This window comes from Bombus bifarius, unplaced genomic scaffold (assembly GCF_011952205.1).
Source record: "Bombus bifarius isolate JDL3187 unplaced genomic scaffold, Bbif_JDL3187 scf7180000007978, whole genome shotgun sequence".
In the NCBI taxonomy this organism is placed as follows: Eukaryota; Metazoa; Arthropoda; class Insecta; order Hymenoptera; family Apidae; genus Bombus; species Bombus bifarius.
Window position 1 is genome coordinate 3565320 of NW_022884363.1, and position 27618 is coordinate 3592937.

The window sequence follows — 27618 nt, forward strand, 5'->3', positions numbered from 1 at the left end:
CTAAGTGAAACCTTAGTGTTCCTTTACTTTTATTTCGGCAATTAAGATCCACAATTCTCAACATTCTCGTCAATGCTTTTAAGCCGAACTAAATGGATATTCGTGCGGAGAGACAATAGATAGGAACTGCATCTAATTCACGAAATATCGATTATATAAATTCAAAACTTAACAGTTAACCTTAGCTAAATTTTCTTGGCACTTCGTGCACGAGACGAAAAAATCACGAGAGAAGATCAAATATTCGCTTGTACGTCGCTTATCACGACTAACTAATAGCAGGTTGTCATTAAACTCGTCGATCAACTTTTTCGTTCAAACCTCGCGAAACTGCAGAACATCGAAGGACGATCGACGAGAAGCCTTTGGCTTTCATAGCGGCAAAGAGAAGTAAGTTGAGTGTAATCGTAATGAGTGAAGTACGGAAGAGAGGGAAGAGAATGGCGGGAAAACAAATTCATCGAACCACTCGAAAGGCACGATTTCCCAAAGAACGTCTCCCGACGCTCGTAACCGCCGACCTCGTTCTTGCTTTCAACGCGAGCTTTCGTTTTCCTTCTGCCTCGTTGAGCGAACATGGCTCTCTACCACCTCTTAACCCGCAACGAAAATGTCGAAGCCGTTTCGTCCTGCATAATCGTGTCGCGACGCGGGGGAGAAGATAAATCGTTCTTCCGTTGTCCTCTTACGTCATTCTTGGCAATTAACCGTTGATGAAAAATAGTTGTTTCTTTTTGCACGAGACGGTTGCGAGTGCGTGAGTAATTGATGAGTGAGGAAACCATTAAAGCTCCGAAGGAACGCTTTAAACTTTTCAGCATCGATTTTATACAAAGAATGAAATATATTTTTGGTAGATGGATCAATGTCGAGTTCGTGACAGAAAATAATTTGTAAATTTTTAGTTCTCCAACCAGTGGTCGCGAGATTTTTATTATTAGTTATCAAACCTGCTTCGATATTGAAATCTCGATAAATTTGATCGCTACAATTTCCCACTGAATTTAATCTGTGTGCGCTCCAAGCTAAAAGAACGAAAATGAAAAAAAGCACTTGGACCAGCATATAATTAGATTCAGCGAATCCGACAGGGAGAATGATCTGGATAATAACGAAAGTGGTCGCGCATTTCAGCGAACGGTCCCGATTACAGAAGTAAAAATTCCCATTGAAGGACTCCCATGGGGAGAGACAGAATGCGCGTCCGCGTGCTGCCAGAAATATAATTAAAAAGTGGTAGTTCGATATCGTGTCGCGGACTGAATAAAACCGCGTAATGGATTTTTTCCATTTACTTGGTCCCCTCGAACTTTCTCCGAGCGTCATGAATCTTCACAACGTCTCGGCAACACCCTAACGTGTGCGCATACGTGAAATGGCGGTCTCCTGTATGGTATACAGGATCGTGTGTTCCCAACGACACGGAGACCCGACGGGAAAACGACTTCGGGTCGTTTCCACACCTCCGACCAAGGGTAGGCGCGCGACGATCCTACGTTATAGACTCGCTTCTCCTGCTTCCAGGTCTTTTACCCTCGTCCTGCTTTACGACTTCATCCGATGCCCGTGCATTCCGCCTTCTTTACGGATGTCCTCGCACACGTTGCTGATTTTATGCCCTTGAAATCTCTATACACGATGTAGTTTGTACCGCAAGTTTAACGAAGCACCGGTACTGTTTCTTCTAGTTTCTACCAAAGGTTAATTACTCGAGTAAGATCTGCAGAAGGATTGGAGAAAATTGTATTTCTAATTCGTGATTCTACAAAGAACGGACAACGTCTGGATTATCTAAATTCGATCCTCATTCAGCTTCATCTACGATTACGATTCGTTCAGTAATCCAAGACCGAAGCAATAGCGCACGTACCCGGAAGAAGAATTACGAAAATGGCGTTAAGTTTGTCCAAGTCGTTACCTTAACGGCCGTGTAACACGTAACGCGATAATGTGGCAAGCAAGACAGAAGAAGGCATCCCTTACGAACATCCTTTATACTCGTATCCCACGATACATCCAGTCAGCCAGCCAACCAGCCAAGCAACCAGTCAGCCATGGAGTTAATGGAAATGCTGGGAGCATGGGAGCGCATACTAAACGGCCTGACCTCTCCCCCCTGTGCAACCGATGACTTTTCGACTTTTCCTCGCGTTTCTGCCGCTTCCTAGGGACACGCAGCGACGATCCTCCTTCTCATAACTTCGTTCGTCCGCGAACCCATAAATTTACCGCGACAACGCATAAATCAGACGTGCGTGCCCGAACGTACGCAGGTCAGATAGACGACTCGAGGAGAAGCGATCAGCATTCCAACCGCGGAGAGACCTTCGATATATACCGACGGCGCAGAGTAAACACGATCAGCGTACAACGGGAACGATCTTTCCTCCTTCTCGAATCGACAACGTTGGAAGAAGCGCGCGATACCTTGTTACGATGTTCGAAGCTGGTCGATGTAACCTCCAGTCTATTTATCACGACCGCGGCGGAATTACGCGCGCGTTCTGCTACATCCACGGGCGACCGCGTCGAAACTCACATATACGTGGTTATCGTATGTTTTTTTTCGTCCTTCTCCTTTTTTTTTCATTTATACGCCTATCTCTGAAAAGGGTAGCTACCTACAGAAGAAGAAAAGCGATAGAGCACGAGAATTTGCATCGCTCTTCACATTTCGCGGCGTTTCGATTAATTTACGTGAAAGCGCTCTTTCACTGGTAAAAAAGAAAAAGTCACCGCCTCGACGATTCGAAACGCCTGCACGAACGAACGATCCATTTGCGGATCCCTTGGCTTTTTTCTCCGAAACTTTCGTCGATGAGCAAGAAACAAAAAACGGAGGAAAGAAAGAGAAAAAATACAAAAACAAGGAGATCGACCAGACATGCATCGTTGCGACTACATACCGTCCCAAATCGGTGGCCTCGAATGGGTGGTACTCAGAGAAGAAGTTCGAAATGATCGATGACCGGCCGATATTGGTAGCGACATATGGAGTAGCGTATCCGCCAGCTTGCTCCTATAATGGGCGCCGCCACAACCTTTTTCCACGCGCTGGAGATGTCACGCCTCTGATGCCACTCGAGAGCAAATTTCTACTTAACGACTCACGGATATATACGAAGGATGTATATACGACTGCTCGCGAACGTTTACTTCTCACGCAGCGGCCTTTTTACGGGGACTTTCGACGCATCAATCAGGGCCTCGTGACGCGAGAGACGTCCAGAAAAGAAAATAGAGAGGCGGACGTACTAGTGAAACGGATAAACGAGCGAAACAGGAGAGGTGCTCCATTCGGTTTCACGGTTCCTACGTTGTTTCAAACGTCAGTGAAATCGTGCTACTCTTCTTTCGTCTGGGTCGTTATGGGCGGAATGGCATTCGTGCAAAGGGTACTTTTAATCTTTTCTATATTTATATCATACACCGTATTCCGTGCGCGATACGAAAAACGCAAACCTTTTTGCGTAAAATACAAATGTAAAATTTATTTTGTAGAAAAACAAATTGAATTGTCATCAACAGTTTGTATATATTAATACGCTTGGCTCTAATCATTGATAGCGTACAATTTCGTAGCCACTCTAAGTTGATATATATGAATACGTATAAGAGTATCATCCTTGACGGAATAACGACTCTTCATCTTGGTCTTCAAAGATTTCCAAGAATTCTAGGACAAATCCAGGAACATTTACAAGAATTTTACGTTCGATGTCACTCGACTGATCCTTCTAATATTAATTAATCATAGAATCAGCGAGTGTTTCTCCGCGTAGAACTTTCCAAGTTTACTCTAGCACTCTCGTCGTAATGAAAATTTCGCGACTCATAAACGAGTCCATAGATAATGAGAAGAGGGTAACGTCAAGAAGAAAAGGGAGAAGGAAAGAGGTCGCTATCGAGCGTCGAAGAAAAAATAACGAAGGTAGCCTGGTTCCCTATCCGTGCCCTCGCATCTCTTAATCAATTATTGTTAGACTCGTCCACACCTCCCCCGCCACTGCCAGGCGATTTCTCTTGAAAAATTGATCGGGGCCTGTCTTTTGCCGACCCTTCTATTCCTTGGCGAGCATACGCCGGAGATGAGAGAAATGTAGGTCGAGGGAAAAAAGTCGAAAGTTGGCTAAAACGGCGCAACGATGTTTAATTCGAACGCGTAAAATCAGGAGTCGCAATCTTCGTCGAATTAAGATCAAAAATCCACAGGGTCGATCGGCTTCATTAGGCGACCGAGATCAAACGAATAGCGCGTGAGCGTCGAAATGAAAAATGTTGGAATTATCTCGCTCCCTCAGCGCCGAGTTTTGCGACTTCTCGCGCCTAGGGGTGGCTGCTCCCGGAGTCCTTCCTGATGCTGAGTCCCTAGGAAAACTCATTACTCTGTCAGGGATATTCATCAAGCTTTGATTATTTGCATGTCACACATTGAAGCTCGTCTAGATCTCGCGTCTTAAAAGCTCCCGACGCGACGCTTCCTTGTTTATACGTTGTTTCGCTACGATTGCGATTTTGGCTTTGGTATTATTGTGCGTCAGAGATAACGATAGGAATAGATGGAAGATTCTTAGGGTAGATTGGTACAGTGACGAATGGTTCGAATATTGGGTTATCGTGACAATGTTTAAGTTGAGGATCGGGGCTTGACACAGTTGATATAAGACCTTCGAAACATTTTCTTCTCCGGGAAAAAGAAACTTCCTATATTTGGTAGTTCTCTCGACTTCGTATATCCAATTCGTACCACGACTCCCCCAAACTACAATTCTCCCAAACATGAAAATAATTCTATATACGCAAATCGTCCTTATCGCTTCTAATCCGTCCGTGTCCTGGAAAGAAGCTCGTGACGCGGAGAATTCAAATATTTAGGAACACGTTCGATCGAGTCGAGCTAAATATTTACCTAAGACAAAATGAAAAGAACGAGAGAAGCTTGGACGGAACCGATTCGGGGGATGAAATGAGCGTCCAGTCGGGAAACATATTCGAGGATCTCGACTCGGTGGTCTTCGACTCCGTCGATTCGAAACTCACCCTTCCGCCTATCAATTCCCAATAGGTTGGCGCTCCGCTCGAGAGCGTACTCGACTGTCCGACAGGAGAACAGGAAGAGAGACGGAGAAAGAGGGAGGAACGTAAGGGCCCCGTGTCTCGCGGCGGCGGCGGCGGCGGCGGCGGCGGCACGTCGAATTCTTCAGTCGTTAGGCGCGCAGGCTGTAATTGACGTGGTCGAATAATGGAGTGCTGCCAATGGGCACAAAGGGCGAATGCTGGATGCGGTGGTGCCGCATGAAAAGCCCGAAGGGTGGCAGAGGGAGAGGGTGGCGAACGGTCAGAGCAAAGTTCCTTGCGATCCAAAAGGAGACAGAACGTTTTTATCCCGTTTCCGACCCCTATCTGATCAGGAATGCCTCTCACGACTCGAGTGATTTATTCCCTCCATTTCTGGGGATTATTTTATATATAGATCCGGGCCAGAGCCACTCTGGACGCCGTGCCGCGCTGCGTCGCGTCGCGTCGCATCAGCATCACGTCTCCTCTCTTCTTCCTTGGTCGAAACTCAGGGCAAAGACTTCCAGGATCACCCACCCAACGTCTCTGTTCCGCGTTTCCGGCGTCGCCACCAGCCTTTTCGAAAGTACCAGTCCTTTCGAATTCCTGACTCGGCAGCTCCCTCTGCGCGTACCCACAAAGGGAGTTATTTCTTGAATTCTTTCGCCACGCGAATTCCCGCCGGCTAGGGTGTCACGGTTATAAATCGCTCCACCCCCGATCAAGATCCCCGATTTTTATTCGGGAGACCGAGTTGCGATTCGACACACCATGTACCGGATCAATTTTCAAATTCTGTTAACAACTGTATCTATGTTATACATATCTATACGTACATCGCGTCTGCTTTTTGAATTACCGAATGACACGATATCATAAGAGGATGGAGGGAAGAAAAGCAACATCCAACCCTCTTTTCTCACGTCGAAGAAGCGCCAGGACTTCGAAAATATCATTCCGTGTAATGGACGAATGGAAAGGGGGGAATCGTTGGAACGAACTGAGCAGACAGACGGTACCGCCAAAACTTTTTTCCAGCCGACGAATCTCTTGGAACACAGGCGCGGCGAGAATCCGGTGTCGACTTTTCGCGAAATGCTGCGAACACCACGGCAGCGCCATAACTTTCGAGATTTGAGAGATATCAGTCGGGCTCCGGTAAATCACCGGCAATCATTCACAAGATTTCACGGGATAAGAAACGCGAAACGTATTCCCTCTGCCAACTTCTTTGTTTCTCTGTCCCTCTTCCCCTCTACCGTAGCCCAGCACTTTCGACCTCCTTTTTCCACGACCACGTTAGCTGCTCGACACTTGGCGAACCACGTAGGGCCACGTCCTACGAGAATTCCATTAACGAACAGAGAATAGCTTGTAGCTAGAAGAGGATTCTTCGCTGGATTAACACCAATGTATCGCGTTTTACGGATTGGCTCGATCGATTAGTCGACTTTTATTTGGTCGACACTCGTCCAAATCGAATTCGATCATACGTAGTATCGGTATCGAGCTACGTTACGCGCCTTCAAGGGGCAATCTCGTTAACATCTTCAACGTGTCCTTCGACAGGGGTGATTCGGTAGTCTTTCGCGTTGATGTTTGCTCGTTTAGGTACTTTGAAAAATCCCTCCAAATCCCTTGGTTTTCGCTTATCCTTTTATTATCGCGTGTTGGAATATACCGATGTGTCGTCAGAGTTTAATTAAAGAAAATCCAACATCGTTGCTTTACGAACGATGCTTTTTATTCGAATAGACAGCATGTAGACAGTTAAAGAAACGTTTCTCGGTTTCCTCGATGGCCGTTTAGCGCAGGGACGCGTAAAAGTTTATCTCAACGTCGATAAAGTGTGGAACGAATTCGTACAAAAATGCGTTGTGAACGTACGTGAAAATATTTAATTCATGGACGCATTTCATATGATTTATAACAGCGATACGGCAGTCGATGCCCGCCTATATGCTTTTATAGTATTGCTCCGTGTCTCCTCTTCCGAGGGAACGTAACTTTCTTGTATCTTCAATAACGGGGGGGAAATAACTGCTGGCGAATATGCGGGAAGTACCCGACGCTAATTTTGATAAAAGTTTGTGGGTTTATAAAAGGAATACAACTTTGTTTTCCAGTAATAGCAATAAAAGTCCATTTGCTACGAACAGTTTCCTTCTTACAGATAACATCTAAGAGGTTATATAGACGAATATTCAAGAGATATATCGTGCTTCTACCGAACGTTGTGGAAAATTCTCGTTATCCTTCACCCAGTTTCGCAGTTCCCTACGGTTAATCGATTATAAATCTTCCAACACGAAAGAATTTCGTTAAGGAATGGCGGAAAAGGCGACGAAAGCGTGACGACGATTCTGAAAAACTACGCAGCGGTATAGCCGAACATTTTCAAAATAGCCGCGCGCTGGTAAAATACTGCGCCGTGTAAATCAATCGGCTGAGCGATCGCGAGACGCGACGCTCTTAAATTTCCCTCGAACTGACGGCCGCCAACGAAGGTGCGCGAAGTGCTGGATTGTCGGTTACAGGATGTCCAGACTCGTCAACTCGCCCTATTGGCCGTTACGTCCGCGCTCGCCGTAACGTTTGTTTGATGGAACGCGCGTTACGTTTAAGGTGAAACTCTCGAAGTGATTGACGAAGGCTATTAGGGATAGTTCGATTTCGATGGCAATGTGCAGATTTTCGAAGAGGTGCTTCTGGAGTAACTTTGAATTAGGATAGACGACGACGATATGGAACCTTGGAACCTTACGCTGTTTTTACCCGATAATTTATTCGCGCATTTGTTATTTTTCAACATTCGAAATTTCGAATCTTATCGTCGATATCGAAATTCATCCGGCCGCGCGATAGTAACTAAAAAAAATGCACACATAAAAATGTCTGCAAAAGCCAGTCTCCTAAATAAAAATAAGTCTGCTAAAAAAAGAGTCGCGTGAAAAACGCGGACGGTTCCCTGAAATATCGAAATTCGCAGTTTCATATCGAGCAACCGAAAGTTTAACTACCTGCCATTTCTGCGTAAAAATCACACGCTTTTCTCGTTCTAGTTCAGACATTGCCCACGACTATTCCCTTTCGACTGGCAGACACGCAACAACCAGCGTTTATATATTATTCCGCTGGAAATAATAATATTGCAAGTGAGGAGGGGTGGCAGATCGACGGCATTGCGTGGCGGCGCCATTACCGTGCCTAAAGCACCGAAATTATCGGTGTATCGCGTGGCGAACGGGGGTGGCCGGTTCTCTTGCGAGTGTCCCGGCGAAAAAGAGAGCGAATCGCAACAAATCACTCGATATCTCGGAAGCCACGCGCCGAGAAAGCCGGCGAACAGCCCCGAGGAGGAGACAGAACCGAAGGAAAGAGAGAGACGAAGAGGAAAGGGAGACCGGAACAACCACAGAGACGCAAGAACTTTTCTTATTTACGAGCGAGCTTATTTCCTCGGGCTACTGCATATGGATATCAGAGCGAAGCGATGGCACGCGGCGCGGCGAGCCGAGGTGGATGCGAGAATCGGCCGAGCACACCGCCTGGAACTTTAATGCTACCTTCCAAGCCCTCCTTCCGCCTCGCTGGTCAATTCTCTTCTTTCTCCACTTCAGGGACTGCTCGTGTCAACCGCCCACTCCACACACCTTGACACACGCTCGAATCAGCTCGCTTTCTCGCGCGGAAAGCCGAAGAAACTTCAAGCTAAAGGATTAGAAAAGGCGCGGTTGGCTTTCCAGCAAGAGAATCTCGATGCAAATGAATGGAATAAGTCGTAGAGTTAATGTAATCTAGTTAATCGTAATGACGGCTAATGGAATACCAGACGTTTTAGAAAATTGTTTTCAAGAGAATTTTAATGAAACAAACAGGGTTCGTGGTGAGATCGGTGGGGAGATTCTATTTGAAGTAATTTGAACTCGTTCCGCCGTTCGCACGAGAAGATTTAATGGGATACCTATACCCTAATGTATCGCGTTATCTGGTAAATAACATTAATCGGATTAATCGTTAAAATGAACTTCTGTCGATATTTGTTGACTCGAGCCGCCATGTCGGTGAATATTTAGGCAGAACTCGGTGTTCACTTTGCAGCGATCTGTGCGTATCGATTTACTCGGGTTTATTTACCTGATCATTTCGACTAACCGTTGATTCGTGATATACAATAAACGGTTCAAATATGTAAAATAATCGACTCGATTGAAATAACATTTTACAGGAGTTAAACTTTGAAATTTGTTTGCTCCTACGAAAAATAAAAAGAGAAAACATAGTCGGAATCCGTTCTCAGGTATAAACTTTATAATCGACCATTTCGCATGTAGCGAAGCGAAGAAGACGATAGAAACGCGATTCTATTTTCCAGAGAGTTCGTCGCGCACACGACATAGTATACGGAATTCAAAAGAATTTGTGCGTTAGTCGCTGTTTAAGACACCGTTAAACCAGCTCACAGTACACTTATTTTTACGACTAGAAGACTTACTTTGTAGTTATGAAAAGTTTACCCGTCCAAAAGTCGTTCAGTAAAGTGAACCTTCGTACTTTAAGGCTGTTGCCACGTGCATGTTCGCAGCGTCGACAGAAATTATGTTAAGGAAATTACCCCGCCCCAAAACTACCACGAAACATTAGTCTTCGACGACCACATTCTTTGCAACACTGTAACTGCTTTCACTTCGACAAAAACTACCGACGCCTCACGTTGCAACATTGCTCGACAAAAAGAAGAAAACTTGCGGCAGAGAGAACCGACAAGTATTTACAGGTTGATCAAGATACCTGAAGTTTAACCGGGCTGGTTTGACTTTGTGTAAGTCCGATTTCCAGGATATGGAAGTCACCGGTTTCTTCGTGTCCTTAATTACACTGGTTTGCCGTAAAAGGCTCGCTTGGATCCGGAAAAGAATTTGGATCTGAAAGGATCTTCTCGTTGAAGTAGCCGAATTATCGGACCCACGTATCGACTCCTTTTCGAGTATGCCGGTTACGTCGTGCGATTCAGCACGTAAGAAGATTAAGAATACAGAGAACAAGCAGGCAGCAGCGGCAAAAATGTTGTCGGAAACGTTGCAAAAATGTCAAGGAAACGAAAAAATACGTTTATCGATTTTATTGTAGTTTCGAAGAACAAGTGATACGTGAAATATTAAGAGATACCGTTGTTGCCGACGAAGGAAATAGCACAACATCGCATCAAAAATTGATGGTGGAACGACAATGCGGAAATAGTAGTAGAATAATTTTTCAGAAATCAGCAGAAACTTCGATTTCTCCGCCGTTATCATTCTTTCTCGAGAAAACATTAGGACTATCAGCGATAAAGGTAAGAAAGCGACTGGATTTCGCTCACGTCCGAAGAAAAAGTGAATCTGTCGTCCGAGAGGGAATCACGTCGCCGGAAACGTACTACCTACTCTGTCACAGTAGCACGTCACTGACTGTTTCTTGATTCGAGCACAGAGATCGACGACGGAGCCCTGATCTCCCGACAGGGTCCAGAAATTCGTTTCGTACGGTTAGTGATGGACAAGATTTGTTTGAATTCTGTCACGACCTCCCCGATCGTTCTCCGTAAGGCAAAAGGGACAGGTCGTGGTCCCTGGTTTACAGAAATTGGATGCAGGATTTATTCGTGAAATCGGAACGTATTATCGAAGCAACGTGACCATTCAAAACCAAACGAAATATATGAAAATCATACTAAAGGAAACCAGACAGTAGCAATCTGTATAATAAACGATCCTTGTCTTAAAATATCTTGACCACTAGAAAATTTTGTGTGACACATTTGTCGCGTAATGAATCAGTAAGCGGAACAATTACACGCAGATGTTTGTACTTGTTAGATAATTTGAGTTAATTCGTCAGGATAGAACAGAGGTAAAGGAAAAGTGAGAATTCCTAAGTGCCTTGAATATCGGTATTTAGATGACGCGAGATAACTCTACCTATTCTGCACACGAACCGCATGCAGAAACGGGTTCAACTACATACCTCCGCGTGTTTGCGCCGGAATTCTCCGAAGGAGAATTTCCTTACCTTCAATTACGTGTTAAGGTTCAGTGTATAATTTTCACCGCGTATAATTTAAAACAACCATAATTATGTTATTTAGCCTTTCGATCGTCTTGGTATTACGCAGTATTTTTCGGTTTTCCAATAGAATACTAGAGTAATTTTGTATTTACCTTCTCCTTCTGCGGATCATCCTCGATCTGAAATAAGACAAAACGCAGCAATTACCATTTAATTCTCTATTATAAGACCAGAACTTATTTACAAATGAAACGAAATCACTTCCTAGGTCGTCATTGAAAAATTGCGTCGAAATGTTTCAAAATTGTCAAAAATTATCCGAAATACGAAAAAAAAAAGAAAGGCGCGGCGAATATCGGATATTTGTTTCGGATATTTGCTTTCGAATCCCTGAATACGCAACGGAAACATTATCGATATCCGTACGCTATTTCTGTGGCTACAATTTATATTTAACCATTATCTCGAGCAGGATCCGCGTTTGTAAACATCCTCGAAATGGACCATCGATAGATAAAAAGCGGTCACTGGTCGCGCGATTAAACGGCGTCAGGATAAGAGTTCATTGCAATCCAATTACCTCCGCCACTCGACAGGGGGTAATTAATCGTACGGACGATGGCTCGCGAGTATCGACCTAGTAATTGTTAAGCCAAGACACGGATTACCGATATCTCCGAGTTGAATTTCGCGATGTTTTGCACGAAGGTTATCGAGTCGATTCCGACGTCACATGAAACAGAAATGAGAAGTATGGAATTTTTGTCGATTTCATACTTTGGATCGTTTAAAAAGAAATCATGGAAATTATTGGAAATTGCGAAGAGTGACGAATACAAATGAACTGAATAGAAAAACTTGTACTAAGAATATATTTATTAAATGATCTTTATGTTACATGGTACGGTTAATCTTTAAAATTATGGGACAGTTTACCGAACGATAAAGCCTTCGTTATAATTACAATAAATACTTGAGTTTAAAGTTGCAACAACTACGATATCGATCTCGTGCACGCAATTTATCGTCTGATAAGTTTCATACATTTTATTCCACAGACGGTAGACACCTATATTTCGATCACGATTACAAGCTCGATCGTCTATTTCCTCGACGCATGAGTTACGCGCAATAACGTCGAGTGACCTGTGGAAAATGCAAAGGGAAAATTAAAAAAAAAAAGGATGTGAAGGGGATACCAGAAGGAAAACGATAATAAATAACTATGGAGACGCGCGTGACTTCACGTTCGAGATGTCGCAACAAATCATTGATCTTCACGGAAATTAAATCCGTGCACCGTGAAATAAAAATAAAACTTGTACGCAACATAAGTCGAAGATGTAAATAAACAACGTACAAAAATAGTCATACCAAAACGTAAACGACTAAATATACAATGTACGTAGATAAATCCGAAATGTAAACAAATAATCTAAAAATATACGTAAATTGAAGGAAGATGTAAACAAGCAAACAGAGGGTGTACAATAGGTAAACAAAGTCACAACGTAAATAATCAGATTGAAAGTATAAATAGATAAGTAAAACATACGAATAAACCAAATTCTCTTCGGTGAATGAATTTAACGTTCGAATTTATAGCAATTCAGTTTTTTCAACAGTTTAATTTCACTGGCACAAACCGTGAAAATTATATACAAAAGTTCCCACCCCATTCTGCTGCGCAATTTTCTATTCCAATAACGAATATTTATGGAAAATTGTGTCTCATAGGTTCAATATAGATAAATCATTGCGAGCTCGTTAAAAGAGACACGACAAGAAAAATTCTTTATTATCTCGACCACGAGATGTTGTTGGTTCATGCGATCGGAGGGAAGGGAAGAAAATATAAATGCACGGGCCGGTGTTTATGGCAGCTCGTTACCACCGATGGTTTTTAATTTCAACCGCACCGGTTTTTTCCCTTCTTTCCTTCCATTCAAACACCCTTAAGTATGTTTACATGCACTACTTAACCCATTGTACCCGAAAGGGGTACGAGAGGGAAAGAAAATGGTTGGGCAACGGGGCCCGTACTTCTCCGGCATCCACGAGGGGTGATATGAATATTAATAATAATACTCCTGCGTCTTCTGAAAAGCAAATTTTAGAATAACAATAGCTTGGTCCGCCTTTCCTCTTTGTTCCAGCGTCTTCGTATCGCGACATTGAACGCGTACGACTACGCGGTATTAGCGTCGACGGGACGCAATTTCATAAATCTTCACGGGAATTACATTCAGGTATTGCAATCGTGTCCTGACTGCGACATTAACAAACCAACATGGCGACAATACCGATCATTTATCATCGTTAATCGACACGTTGGACAACGAGGAAAACAATATCTCGAGCCGGAGGATCGGCGAGTGAAAAAGAATGTAACAAAAAAGAATGTAAGATATCGATGACGATGAATCGTTTAAAAGTTTTCTCTATATCTCGCGTGAGTATCGTACAATGCGTGGCTAGGTTAAATGGCTAATAAAGACGCAATTTACCGGCCGACGATACAAATCGCGCAACGCGTAACCGATACAGAAACAAATGCTTTTTAATCCAGTGAACGCTATGTTCTATCTGTATCAGCGACGCTTAAGTACGTTTACATGGTCTGGCTAACCCCATTACCATCCGCCAACGTGTCCAGGGGGATGCAAAAGGAATAAAGAGGAGAAAGAGAGAGAGAAAAAAAGGGGAGGAAAAAAGGAGGCGTGTTGGAGGTGGCGATGAGGAAGGCTGCTAGAGAGGAGAAGCGAAAACAAGAGAGCAGCAGAGGAAGATAGAAATAGAGGACATAAGGGAGCAAGAAGGAGGTTGGTGCGGTGTAAAAGCGGCTTCCTCGACGTGTAAGGTACGAGTGTAAGGCTCTTAAATGGTTATTGGATTGAGACCCTGCTCGAACGAGCGGGAACTTACTTGGCGATATCCTATCGTGGTAGCGGTGTTCATGGTCGAGGGAATGTTCGGGGAAGGGAGAAGGGTAGACAGGGGTGGAAAGGAGGAGAGAAGGAGGATGGCGTGGAAAGGCGAGAAACGGGGCGAAGAGGAGAAGCAGAAGAGGAGAAGCAGAAGAGGAGCTGGAACGTGTAAAAGAACGGGTTGCATCGTAGGCCACACACGTATCGTGTAAATAGAGATAGCGGAAGAAAAGGTGGTGGTAAGGTGAGAAGGGAAGAGAAAGAGAGAAAGGGCGAAGAGGACACACAAACAGGCCGAGTTGATGTGGATATTCGTATGCTCAAGGTGTGCCGACCACCGTGGTAGTCTCTCTGTTGTGTCCCGTCAGCCGGCCAAGTTTTCTTAACACTTTATTGCGGCCTATTGTAGCGTTACCTCGGTGAAACGGTACAAGTGCCATATGAAACATTTAGTCGTAAGGGAAACACTTAATTTAACCGAGGCCAGGCCGCCTCGTTCTTTCAATATTCTTTCGCCGCTTCAACGCAGCCCTCTCTCGTTAGATACGCGGCACACGTGACCGTCGTAACTATTGCTACCAAGCTGCGCTTCGTTAATGGCACCGCTGTTAATTATACGCGATTACGTTGCACCGCCGAACGTCTTACCGGACCGTCTGTATAACGTTTCCTCTAACGAACTTAAGGTACTGCACGGGAGAATCATCCGCATGGTAAATCGAGCGAAACGCGTAATCGATTTCAATGAAACTATCTGGATGCAGACGAGGAATCTGTGATACGTTTGAGTAGGCATTTCGTTCTAACACGGCGCACAACGACGACACGATTCTTCCAATTGAAGATAGTAACGCGGTCCCCTTATTTTGTTTTTTCCCCCGAGCGTGCAATTTAAAACGTAGCGTGGTATGTCGCAACTCGCAAATGAACGTCGCTTTATTTACCATTCTATCGCAAGATTAACAGCTGTCACGATGATAGAAGGAAAACGAAGAAAAGCAACTACTTCGCCGTATACGCAGAGGAAGATTTAGAGTTCACGGGTCAATGAAAGCTTCGTGAGATGCGTAATGAAAACAAATTGCGAGACATCTGGTGAGACTCGAACGATAAGGCGAATTAAATGTACGTCCGTGTATACACTTGTATCCCCTTTGCGCGCTCTTCAAATCGTAAATTAGTGGAACCAATTTAAGATCGCGTGGATGTTAAAAATTCCAGGATAATTTCACCGTTATCCCTGGTAAACGCGAGGGAACCACGTACCTTCCTGGCTGGGACCGGAAGTCGGAACGAACGAACCGCCGCGCCGCACAAAGAAGAGTTTTACGCTGATCGTTAGCCTCGTCCCTACTCCGCCTTCTTCCCAACAACTTCCGCTCGTGTATGCAATAGCAGCGTCGCAAACAGCAACAAGCTCCTGTGGCAAACTGTTACCGATATTACCCTGCCACTTAGTTACCAATTTACTTGGCTAGTTGAGGGGCGATGGCGGGTTGGCTGTGAGGTAGTTTCCGCGATTCACGCACGTTTACATGTAAATCCAGATATAAACCGAGGTCCTAGTTATTGCCCCGGTATTACGAGGCCGCGCCACAATGTCGTCATTGGAAGAACGTTTTTAAGGGTTCTACCGTTTTCACGTTTAGCACACGCCAGATAACGATGGAAATTGACCTGACCGAGGGGAGCTTGCTTCACCGTCGATATCGTTGAACCTCGTCGATTGAATTCGTATCGCGCTTGTTCTACCCGGTCACGACTTAATGACGTGATTTAACGAATATTTAAGTAAAATTTAAACAGACAAAAATAGACGACGCGTTCGATCGAATAATCGTCAGGAACGTTATTAATATCTTTGAAAGCGTGAGACAATCGAAAGTAATCGTATAGAATGTCCCCTCTTATTCATCGATGTCCCAGATGGTCCCAGATGGAACGAACGAATTCGCGTACTTAACTTGCCGGATTAAATATGTCCTCGTTTAACTTCCCAACGACTGATCGAAGTAGAAGCGTAAACACGGTTAACGAGGTTAAATCTCGCTTCTACAGATTCGTTACCGAGATCGAGTCAAGGTTTCACACGGCCACACAGACTGCACGAAGTTTTCACGGGAAGGGAAGAAATCCGTCTATTAACTCTCCGAACTTCCTCCTCGACTTCTTTTCAACGGATCTGTCGATTCAAACTTCCTGAAAGAATTTCCGCGCCGTTTTTAATTAGCGAACGTTTCACGCGTACCACGCGACATCAGTGCAATGCGCCGATTGAAATCGCACGTTCGTCGACTTTGGATCTTATCAAACGTAACTTGTTCGCGTGTCGACCGTCATTCAAACTGACGAGCGACGAAGAAAAGCGACAACTTTGAAAAAATCTTCGAAACGAAACCCACCGAAAACCGTCTCGCCGAGTTCTCAATGCTCGTTGCACGCGTGAATCGCGCTATTTAGGTTCCGACCGAGTATGGGAGGAATAGAGGTTCGCGAACGCACGCTGTCTGCCGCGTTTTACACGCGAAGATACTCTTCCCCAGCGTTGAAATTGAAACACGAACTCGCTTCATCAAATCCGACTAGCAGCCACTCTAGATTCTCTTTCTGTAAATAAGCAGAACCCGAAGAAACAAAAGAAGACGAACAAAAAGAAAAAGATTGGATTGAAAATCGCAAACAGGTACGCTTACGCGGGAACTTTCGCCGCAAGGACTCGCAAGCTCGCCAATTAATTCGAGTGGCGTGGCGCAATTAATTTGTTTCGGGCTGCGGATGCCGCTCGTAAAACGTGCGGATGAAATTAATGAAACGGGGATAGAAGGAGATCTGAGTCGGCGCTGCGGTCGCTGAAGGGAAGCCAAAGCGCGGAGAAACGAGCGAAGAACTAGAAAGAGTCGGTGGAACGAAGATAGAGGGAATTATAACGACGAAAAAGGGGATGGAAGGCGGCGCGATGCAACGACAGAAGCCAGGAGGAAACCCAACGACCGAGAATTATATCAGAAATAATATTCCATGGCTGCTTCGATGAGATAAACCGTTCTGAAGGACGCGGAGGGTAAGTAGAGAGGCAAAGGATAGAGAACGGAATGTTTTTTAGGAACGACGATTTAACCACGATCTCGCTCTCTGGCCCGCTTTGTGCTCGTTTCGAGACACTTTGTCAACGATAACGTTTTCAAAGATGAACCTGGAAAATATGAGAACGAAGCTACACGGATATTTGTCGCTTTAGTTGCGAGCAATTTTCTGATGCAGCCTGGTGGGACTCTCCCGAATTCTGAAGTTTCGCGAACTCGTTTTCGCCAAGAAAAAAATATTTTACTGTTCTGGGAATTTTATTTCTGTCGGGATTGAGAGCATCTGGGAACAGTGTCGTTTCTTCTAAGATCCACGCGGATCGTTATCGATCAGGGACAAAGAATAAAAATTCGTCGTTGAAGTGATTTAAAGATCCGCGTACGAAATGAACGCATCAAGGGAACCGGTTAATTGCGACGCACACTCGACAGAGACAATTAATTCGTTTTACGCGGCACACTGTAAGCCGATAAAAGCGTGTCCTAGGCCGTCAAAGGCAGAGCGGGGCCGAGACTACGTACGGAAACCGAAGGAAAACGTCGAGCCGCCCTCGAACGGGACGAGTATACACTCGATTCCAATTGTTTTATCGTTGTACGCGAAATGATAAAATCGCTACGATTGCGGGCACCAGGCTCGTCTCGGTGAAAGTAAAGGGTGCACGAGTGTCCTTGTACGCTGGTAGCGAGTTTAAGAGAGAGGAACCAACCGCGTGCTCGAGGGAAGTCGATGGAATCTCTTTTGTTTTTCGATGACAACCGGCACAAGGGTGAACGAGAAGGAAGAAAAGAAAAAGAAAAAGAAGAGGGCAGGGTTAGGCCGAGGTGCTTCGAGGGTAAGCTAGGGATGGTGGTGGTGGCGTTTATTCCGATACCGTGCCGCGCGAGACCACTGTCTGTAAACGATCCAATTAAATTTCGCGCTATTGTAATTCGAATGGACCAAGTTGTATTGCATAAATAAATTTATAACGTTATATCTGCGCCTTTCCGCGGATCTCATTTCCTTTGTCCCCTGCACAATTCCCTCTCGGCGTTTCTCTCTTTGTCTCTTGCCTCTTTTCTCCCCCTCTCTCTTCCTCTTTATTGCGCTCGTTGGTGTAATTTATTTATCTCTCGGCGTGTTCTTCTCTCGCAGTCCTGCGATGGAAAGGCCACTTCGAATTTCTTCGGCCCTTCGAACGAAGGGTTGCCAGTTGCCACCGCGAAGGAGGACCGTTTCGCGGGAGCACGGACCGAAATATATGTTGCATCGATGACGACGCGAAAAATATCAAAAGCCAAGTGATTTATGAATAAAGAATTTATGCGAGCTGTCGGAGCTCGGTAATGGTGGAACAGGAGACCAGTATCGCTCGAGGGATCGAGGAAAGGGAGGGAAAATTAGTATGGACGAATCTTCGAGTAAGATACGATGAAAGAAAAGGATACTCTGTGGAAACGAGGAAACGCGTGGTTTTAATCAATATATTTAATCGATACACCGCAAAACTAAATACGCAAAGGATGGAAAGTGTGGTTATTTAGAAGAAATACTGTGACAAATATTTTACATTATTAATTCGTAATTTCATACAAGCAACATCTAAAAATTAATGAGTCAACAGATGTCTCGGAAAGGATCGAAAGGAAAAGAATGGAACGTCTTATTAGAATTCATCGCGACTTTTTATGTTCCCTCCGTGAATTGTATTTCATCGGGGAGGAAGGACACTATTATTCGAGGTTTCGAATATTTCCAAACCCCTATCCGAGTCGACCTACCCGCTGGATACGCCTTAACCCAAGTAGTTCAATAAAATGTTTTACAACTATGACGTGCCGTGCACCATCGTGGAGACGGAAAATTAAATTCAAGAAAACCAGTGAATAGATATACCGTGCGACTTAGAGCCATCGTTCGATTTTCCTTCGATCCAATTTTCCCCGAAATATTTAGCCAGGCATCGGGCGTCGGGCGTCGACTGTAATCGCGTTAGATCGCCCGAGCGGCCATTAATGAGCTACGCGATACCATTATTTCCATTCGCATTTACACGTGTTACGAATTTACGAGCGTTTACTAATGGCGCACACATTCGATCTGTAAACGTATTAGCGCGGTCAGCCCTTCGTAAAATTCGCGCCAGCGCGTATGATACTATCAAAGGGTTTACTAAAATACAACCGACTTAGCGCTATGCGTGTGCACGATTTGATAGGCAAATTAGTAAGCAATACATATACAGGTAGAATTTTCCGTTTGGCGTATAATTCGTTCTATAGAACGCGTTAAAGATTCTGTTCGTAAATAATTCCCGCTACCAGAATATACAAAAATTCTACGCTTACATCTGTGACGAAAATAAAACGTGAGAAAATTATGTCTGTTGCGTGGAAACAATGTGTCAACGATCACGTTTATTACGAGGCACAGATGCCGCACGAACGCATGGTGTCCTTTTTTCTAAGGGAATATGAAAAAATATCTTGAAACAGAGAATCTCGAAAACGACGTTTACCCTTTCCTCCATCGAGCAGAGTAGTAATCACCACCGCGATGCATGCCAACGTATCGACAACTCTTTTCAATTTAATCTTCCTTTGATTCTTTAAAACATTTACCTTTAACGGCCGCGCTGAAGCATCGGTGTTTTTATATTACTACTATCGAAATAAATGTAATTGGAAAGGAAATGGAAATATCGAAAGGGGTAGGTTATAGATAAACGTAGATAAAAGAAACGTAAACGTACGAGGGTAAAAACAAACACAGTCGTCGCTTTCATTTCTATCCAATTTGCCCGAAGTGGCGAATTTTGGAGGAAGGAACGCGAAAACCTATCTGCGGGCAAAATAATGCGCATCAACGTGTATTCGTGCGCGGATGCTCATTCGAGTGATAAACGAGCGAGTCGAAATTGAAACCGCTAATGAATATTAATGAAATCGATGGTACCCGTTTTTTTTTCAACCCGGTCCGTTGATCGGCCACGTATACTGCGAATAAATCTCGATCAACGCATAAAACTGTCTATGAACTTCGTTGGAATTACACGTTGCGGGTTCAATTAAACGTCGAGGGTGCGTGGAAACGAGCATCGAGGATTCGAAATCAAAAATAGTCTCCTTTAAGGAGGATTAACTACAGATGTTTCATAGAATTATCGAGATGTGACTATCGACGTATTTCTTATGTTAGTTTAAACCTAAAATTGCAGTGAATCATTAAAATTTTACAGTAGAAGATCGGTCAAGTACCACGTTCGATGAAAACCTTCATTTTATATCTTATAATTTTTCAAGCGAAAAATCCGAGCAATAACTTTCTCCTCGATTATCCCATCGAATATATCTTTTCCATACCTGCACCCTCTCTCTCTCTCTCTCTCTCTCTCTCTCTCTCTCTCCTACGCTTCTCAATCACGCTCCTCGATCAAAAACGAAGAAAAAGAAAATAAAGACGGGTAGAACAGAAACAGGTTGTCCTGAAGCGCTTTTCCCCGAGAATGAAAGTTTCCGTGTCGGCTAGACAGGGCCATTTTAAGAACCACCTGATCCGTTAGGAACGCCTAGAGAAAATTGAATCGGCTCCCCGGACAGTTATTTATGCAAAACAGCCGCTCTTTAGGCGATATACCGCAGGCAACGGACCGTATCTCACAGAATGCTCGTTACTGACTGCGGAACAGAAAAATATGTGTGTGTGCACCGCTAAACGGCCGGCGGCTGTTATTTTTATTTTCTTGTTGAATCTCCGAGTAAAACTCAGACTCGCGTTCGTCATGCAAATTTCATTTGAACACCTCAAGTGCCTGCGCTCTGCCGTCCCCGTGAAAGACGATCCAGACGACATTGCCGACCATTTCTGAACTCGAAAAAGTTAGAACCGCGGGACAAACCGTTTCCGCTAAAATTACGTTAAATAATTTCATTAAACAAATGAAACATTCTTACTTTTACGCTATTGTAGTTATATGTTCATAAATTATGCAAAACCAAGTTCAGCTTGCAGGCAATCAGGCTGAAACAGATACAATACAATACAATTTCGTTGCTTCTCTCTCTTCTCTTTCGTTAGCGTCGGTCCTCGCATTATCGTCCGACTTCTCACGCAAGGGGCGCAACTCCGGAAATTTGAGAAAACTGCAGGAGCCAGAAAAATGGGATAATTTTCCAGACACACAAGCAATGTCTTTTGTGCGATATATGTTATTTGAAATATTATTGTTATAGTGGTATTCCAACATACGGAGTTCCATACTACCATTTTCTTCTCTACTAGCGATTTTGTTACTTTCAATGGAAGTTGCACAATTTGTATGAATTTAGCGTAGAGAAATCAACGTAGAGAATGGAAGGTTTGAAAATTGAAGTTTAAAGAGGAAACGCCTAATACGAAAATGATGAAATCCCTAATAACGCGCTTGATAATTCCTGTAGGTATATCGGTCTAGAAATTTTGTACGAGTAATTTAATTACGTAGCCTGACGTGTAGAAATATCGTTTCTCTTCATTCCCTGTTAGAAATTTATTAAATTTTACACTGTGTACGAACTTGTTAATTCCCACGACAAAGAACCAGAAAATGTGTATTTCACCAACGATAACAACATCTGTAACCACTATCGTGTTACACCAGATTAAGTTACTCCTTCGTTATAAAACTTTTATGGTAATTATTGCATCACTAATTGCGGCCATTATAATAAGAGACGTTCATCTACGTAACGAACCGCCCTTGACCTTAAGTCAGAGATTACGTGGCCCAACACGCTCTTCTTTGATTTACAGATGCGTACGAGCACACGATCAAAAGTATAGATAGCCCTGATACAGAAAAATAAATTTATTCGTGTCATAAAGTCAGATTACATCTACATGTAGTCAAACGATGTCCGCTAGGTTGAGTAAAAAAGGGGTAGCGTGCTCGATTTGCATAGCAGTTGTTTCTAAGCATACGGATACCTTACCCAGAATTACCTTACGCAGAATTTCACCGCGGGAAGGTTCTAAAACCAACTCAAAATATTTTTATAATCCCTCATGTTCGTACGCTCTTGCCTCCTTCTTCGGCCGACGCGTTTTCATCTGACTCGAAACATTTTTTCACGAATTATCCGAACGATATATTTACTCTTTATATCTTTCGGAAACATTCTCTCTCTCTCTCTCTCTCTCTCTCTCTTAAATTCTACATTTTTCCTCGGCATTACCGTACTTATGAAATTCTTTTAGAAAACAGGGAGAAAAGAAAGATAAACGTTTTCTCCAATTGCAGATGTGCAACGCGATAGGGAACGAACGCATGTAAGAATCCTCGTACGAAGGGCACGTTTTACGAAAGAGAGCCCTTCGAAACGTTTTCAACGTAACCGTGCATATACGCGGACGCTTGCTCGCGCTCGCGCGCGCCCGTGTGTGGGTCGACGATTCAAACCGAGCCTATCCCACTAACGTGGGTTGGTAGGTGGATCCTGGTGGATCAATAGCCTCTGTCTGGCCTCACCCTCTGCCGCCAGCCTCAGTGCCCTCATTCGCCGACAACTCAACTCCAAACTCACCCATCCTTCTTCCCTCCCTTTCCTCTCTGTTTCTTTCTCGCTTTCTCCCTCCCTCTGCTCTAGCTTTTCTCTCCTCCGCTGACTGGCTGGCTGACACGATCCCTCTCTCGCTCTTTCGACTCTCCCTACGTCCCTTTCTCTCTCGCTCACCCTCGTAGCAATCCGATTCACCGTCTCCGTTTCACTCGTGAGCACTCGAAGCAGCCACCCCCGTACGCAATCCCCCGGTAGGTGAGCGCACACACGCGCACCGGGTCGCGCGTCAAGCACAAGCGGACGTATGTTCAAATGTTGCGCGCGCGAGTGTGCGAGCTGATCTTGCGCGTGGGCAAGAGAGTAAGCCGTGGGGCAAGGGTGAGCGCGCGGCAAGGCGGGCTGACCCATTTTTTAGCGTTTCACCTGTTTTATCTTCCCACCCCTTTTTACGCCAGAGCCCTACTTTGTTAATGCCTCGAGCGGCCCGCTAGACGACGCCAGACGGCTTCCTCCGATCCGAGAGTAATGGCCGTCGCGCGTTTTTCAGACGCGTACGTGTTACGGGAGACCGTACAACGACGGCATGTGCGTGTCGCGCGGCCACCGCCTCCAAACCGCTCACAGTCCCCACAGCTCGCGACTAGATGAAAGTAGATACGCTACGCCGCGTGTGCGTCCCGGCGAGTTTCATTAATATTCTGTATCATCGAGTCACTTCCGGATGCGACGTTTGTCGAACACGGAACGCGAGAGGGAGGGCAGAAGTGGGTGGCTGCCTCCTCCGCTTCGATTTTTCCCATCCTTCCGACCTTTTTTCTTCTCGCTCAAGATCACAAACGATAACGTTCTAGGTTGGAATTGTACGAATGACGACTGTCGAAAGAGGGGCTTTCGTCTCGCTTTTCGAGCAACGAAAGTCTCTTTGCGCTTGCGATTACACGCGCTGCCACCTCATTATCATCCGTGGAAATTAATTCGGATGAACCGAGAGGAATGGAGTTGAGATTGTAAGGGATATAACGACAGTAGTAAGGAGTACGATTAACGATACGCGTTACTCGTCGATGGAAATCATCGACGGGGATGCTTTGTGCCATGGAAATTTGAAATTAACCATATCCGCTTCCTCGTACTAGGTTGTTTTATATGCAAATTCGCTCAGGTAATGAAGCACACTATGAAAATGGCGTACTAGTAACAGTAAAACGTAAAAATAGTGCCTCTTGACCGCATAACTGCACGAACGTTTTGCAGTCGGCGATCGTAATTGCTTCTTTCATGTTTCGAGCTCGTCGACATAAAACTGCGCCGTTTTAAACTTTTATTTCTTAATTTCATGTCGCGAGAATCGAAACGACGAAAGTGATCGATGTATCCTCACAAATTTCCCATAATTTTCAAACTTTCCGTTTAGGCATGAAATAAAGATTTATATTCTTCGTGTCGTATTTGTTTTCAACAATTACTCATATTATTGCACAACGTTCTACCATCGAATCCGGACTAGTTTCTACCAAAAAGTCAGCCGAGCAGAAAAATGGGGGATCTAGCTGAAATACCGTGGACATAGCGTTGCGTTTGCATCCGTTTTACATCCGAAACTTCGGGATTGGTCGACAATAAGGCGTGCGGTATAATTAACCACAAAACACGTCGAGCTCCGGGACGAGAGCCGAGTCTAACTGCTTGATTATAACCTTATCCGAGGGTTGGCGCGTCACGCTGCGATCACGTACCGCTACGTGAGCAATTTTTGCAGCTAAATACGTGGCCGACGAGCAGACAGCGCAGCGCGTCTCCTAACTCGCTCGATCAGCGTGCACGCCGTTGCAATACGGTACCTCGGGAAGAGAGATACCGAACCGTAAACTTTTTACTGTACGCGTCCTCCGAACTTTTGCCTCGAAATCAAGGCGAGACTGGGTGCTTCAAGTACAAAACGCAAAAGTAGAGAGGAAGGGGAAGATACGAACGTTTATTTAGATCCTGCGCGCCGATGAACTTGTCGTTGTAGTCACTGTCGTCGACGGTTCACCAGAGTAACTGACGGATAACGAAGTCGGGGAAAGAATACTCTTTGTATAGGTAGTATTATCTTGTCGCTGTCAATAATTTTTATTATTTTATTTTTTTATTATTTTTTTATTATTTTATTTTAATTTTTTTTGTCACTAATTTTGTTTTTCGAAGGATTTCGAAAATTAGACTAACGTTGCCTAATAATTGTTCTTTAACTCGATAGCCGGAATAGTTCATAAGATGGAAACACAGTTCTCGTTCGAAAAAACAATCAAAAAGGCGATGGAAGAATAACGGAAGGGAAATGGAAGAAGACAGAAACCGGTGGGAGATGGAACGACTTCCACTTTGGAAGCTCTAGCAACGGGATCGCGGTAACTTGCTGTACAGATTGCAACGGCCAACAGTGACGATCAAATCGTAAAGCTCAGTGTCGCGGTAATATTATATGGTAATAACTGGGCGCAATAACACGTAGCTATCCCAGGTCGAACGTACGATATGCCGAACAAAGCAAAGGAAGGAAATGTAGACGCGGTGAACGTAAAACTGCCAGAAACGTCTCCTCCACGTCCCCGTTTTTACCTTTTCTTCGGTTACATTCTCACGTCGCTGCGTTCGCAACGACTGGTCTCATCGACGCCACTGGAAGAACCACGCGCATAACAAACGACGATCTTAATCAAGATACTCCATGACCTCGTCCGATGCACCTGCATTGAGATTAAAAAGCACTTTGCGTCGCCTCCTGAGAAAAAAGACTACCGGCGAACAAATTATTAAACCAATCCCTTGGACAATTTCCGTCAACTTCGTTCTTCGTGATCTTCCCTAATTCTTTCAAAGTGTATAAAAAAGGAAATTATGCACGATTATTTTTAAGACGAAATGACGCACAACGCGTCGCGTCTATATACTTTCTACCCAGGAAGAACACTCGAAGGAAGGACACGAATAATTAGAACAGCAGTCGGATTTCTTCTTTTTCCATTCCGGTGTCGGAAATTCGGGGCGTGCCACGACAGCGCGAAGATTCTTCGTGTCCCCAGTGACAACGCAATTCGCTTTCGCGAGTAAGACCCGATTTAAAACCCGCGTCGCGCAGTCCGCGCCCAAACCCTGCCGCACCGATACCACGAAAATAAGGTGTTTCGTACGTATACGAAACGCAAGGGACAAAGGTACTAAAGTACGAGAAGAAACAAGACACCTCGTTAATCTCAATTCTCCTGCGAAGATATAAATCAAGAGGAACGGACCGGGCGCGATTCGTTGCGTGTTCCTCGCTCTCGTTTTTCTTTTTTTTTCTACTCCCCCTTTCCCCTGGCCGATGTTCTCCCTTTGGCATCGCCGCAGCGGTCGCCGCCGCTCTACAGTGTTTTCAGAACTCTACGGACGACTATCGAGGTTACGAGGCGAGACGACAAAAAACGCGGGAGAAGTAATGAATGACTTGAAACGCGCGGCTAATATTCGGTTTCACCTGGACCCGCGCCGGAAATGGGCAGTACGTGTAACCGGCTGCCCGGTTTAACCGCCGCCCGGATTCATTGTTGCAAATTTTAATTTAGTGCTTTTTAAAGCCCATGACGGGTTACGGCGCTCGACTTTGCTCCTCTTATATATTCTGCTCATCTGTCTCATCGACTTCGTCGAACCGTTGTCCGTGTTCCATGTTCGACGGTATGTATAAACGCGTATTATGCAAATTACAAGTTACGCGATTTCGTGCGTACGCGAACTTTATATGGGAACGTGGACTCGTGTGATTTTTTTCGTATGGCCACGAGTTACGTGGTTACGAGCCGCGTCCTCTGCTCTGTGAACATGATTTACGCCTCCGACAAACCGGACACTCTCGAACGACACCAAACTTTAATATATTGCTTGGTAATCACAATGAGATTCGCGGCTTCGTCGTTGACTTCTATACAATCGAAATGCGACTGAGTTTCCCCGTGGAACACCGATTAACAGCTGTCAACTATAATGCGAATGATAAATGGAGTTGTATCGACGATGCAGATAACCGCCGACTGGAGAACTTCGTGTCACTTCGTCTTCAATTTAGCGTCTGCCGACTCTCGTTTTGCTACATGACCGACCTATCGAGCAAGATTAATGCTCGAAAGATGCAATCTCGTGAAAGCGTAAGAATTTCTATAATGCATGAAATCGAGAATGTAAAATCTCCCATATAACCAATTTCGTTTGCGATCGAAGAGATTGAAAAAGAAACATTCGAAAGAAAAGACAACACCGACATATGTTTCGAAACGATCCGTTAATCTTAGCAAATCTAATTCTCCCGTAAATTCGGAACGAGCCTCAAGAAGGATTGGTTAACCCAAATGTGCCAACTACTTGGCGACTTTTTGGGCAGCTTCCAGAGGATGACATATCGCAATAAATTCTCCAGACTGGACACAATAAACGTCCCTATTGGACGCGTAGCGCGTTTCTCAAACTGTCCTCGCATCCGTCACGCGATTTCGACCCCGAACGCCGTATTCACAACCGAGCAATCCGAACCGTGTTAGAGCCTATTCCCTCGGGATCTCCTTTTTTACACACCTTCATCGACCGTTCAGGTGGAATCTCGAAACTCTATCCATCGATCACTCTCGTCTTCGTCTTTTTTGCACAGATTTCCTCCCTTTCCCAAATTTTTTGTGGAAAGTGCGATATTAGAAAGTTTCGCCCCTTAATAAATAATTATTGTTATCGAACAATTGTTCTGTTAAATTTTTTTCTTTCCTCTCCGAGTAAAAAAAGGATAGTAGGATTCGCGAAAGAATGCATGGAACGAACTGCAATGACTCGAAAGCGCATGCACGTGGAAATAAAATTCAAACAAGCATGACGCTGCACGCTGGTTTATCACGAAGAACGCCAGAACGAATGCGGCAACGTGAATAAGCAACAATTCAAACTTTCTTTATGCGATCACGGTGCAACAACTT

General features: G+C 44.5%; 1 protein-coding gene across 4 annotated transcripts in view; it reads right to left on the reverse strand.

Moving 5' to 3' along the window:
* Window positions 1–27618, reverse strand: part of LOC117204525 (3-phosphoinositide-dependent protein kinase 1) — a 407721-nt gene that overhangs the window by 331014 nt on the left and 49089 nt on the right. For 2 of the 4 annotated variants that reach the window (XM_033442017.1, XM_033442020.1), the window contains exon 2: window positions 11259–11285. The exons of the other annotated variants lie outside the window; for them this stretch is intronic. In XM_033442017.1, the coding sequence (XP_033297908.1) occupies window positions 11259–11285 (27 nt within the window). The remainder of the gene's footprint in view (window positions 1–11258; window positions 11286–27618) is intronic. 4 annotated transcript variants of the gene reach the window in all.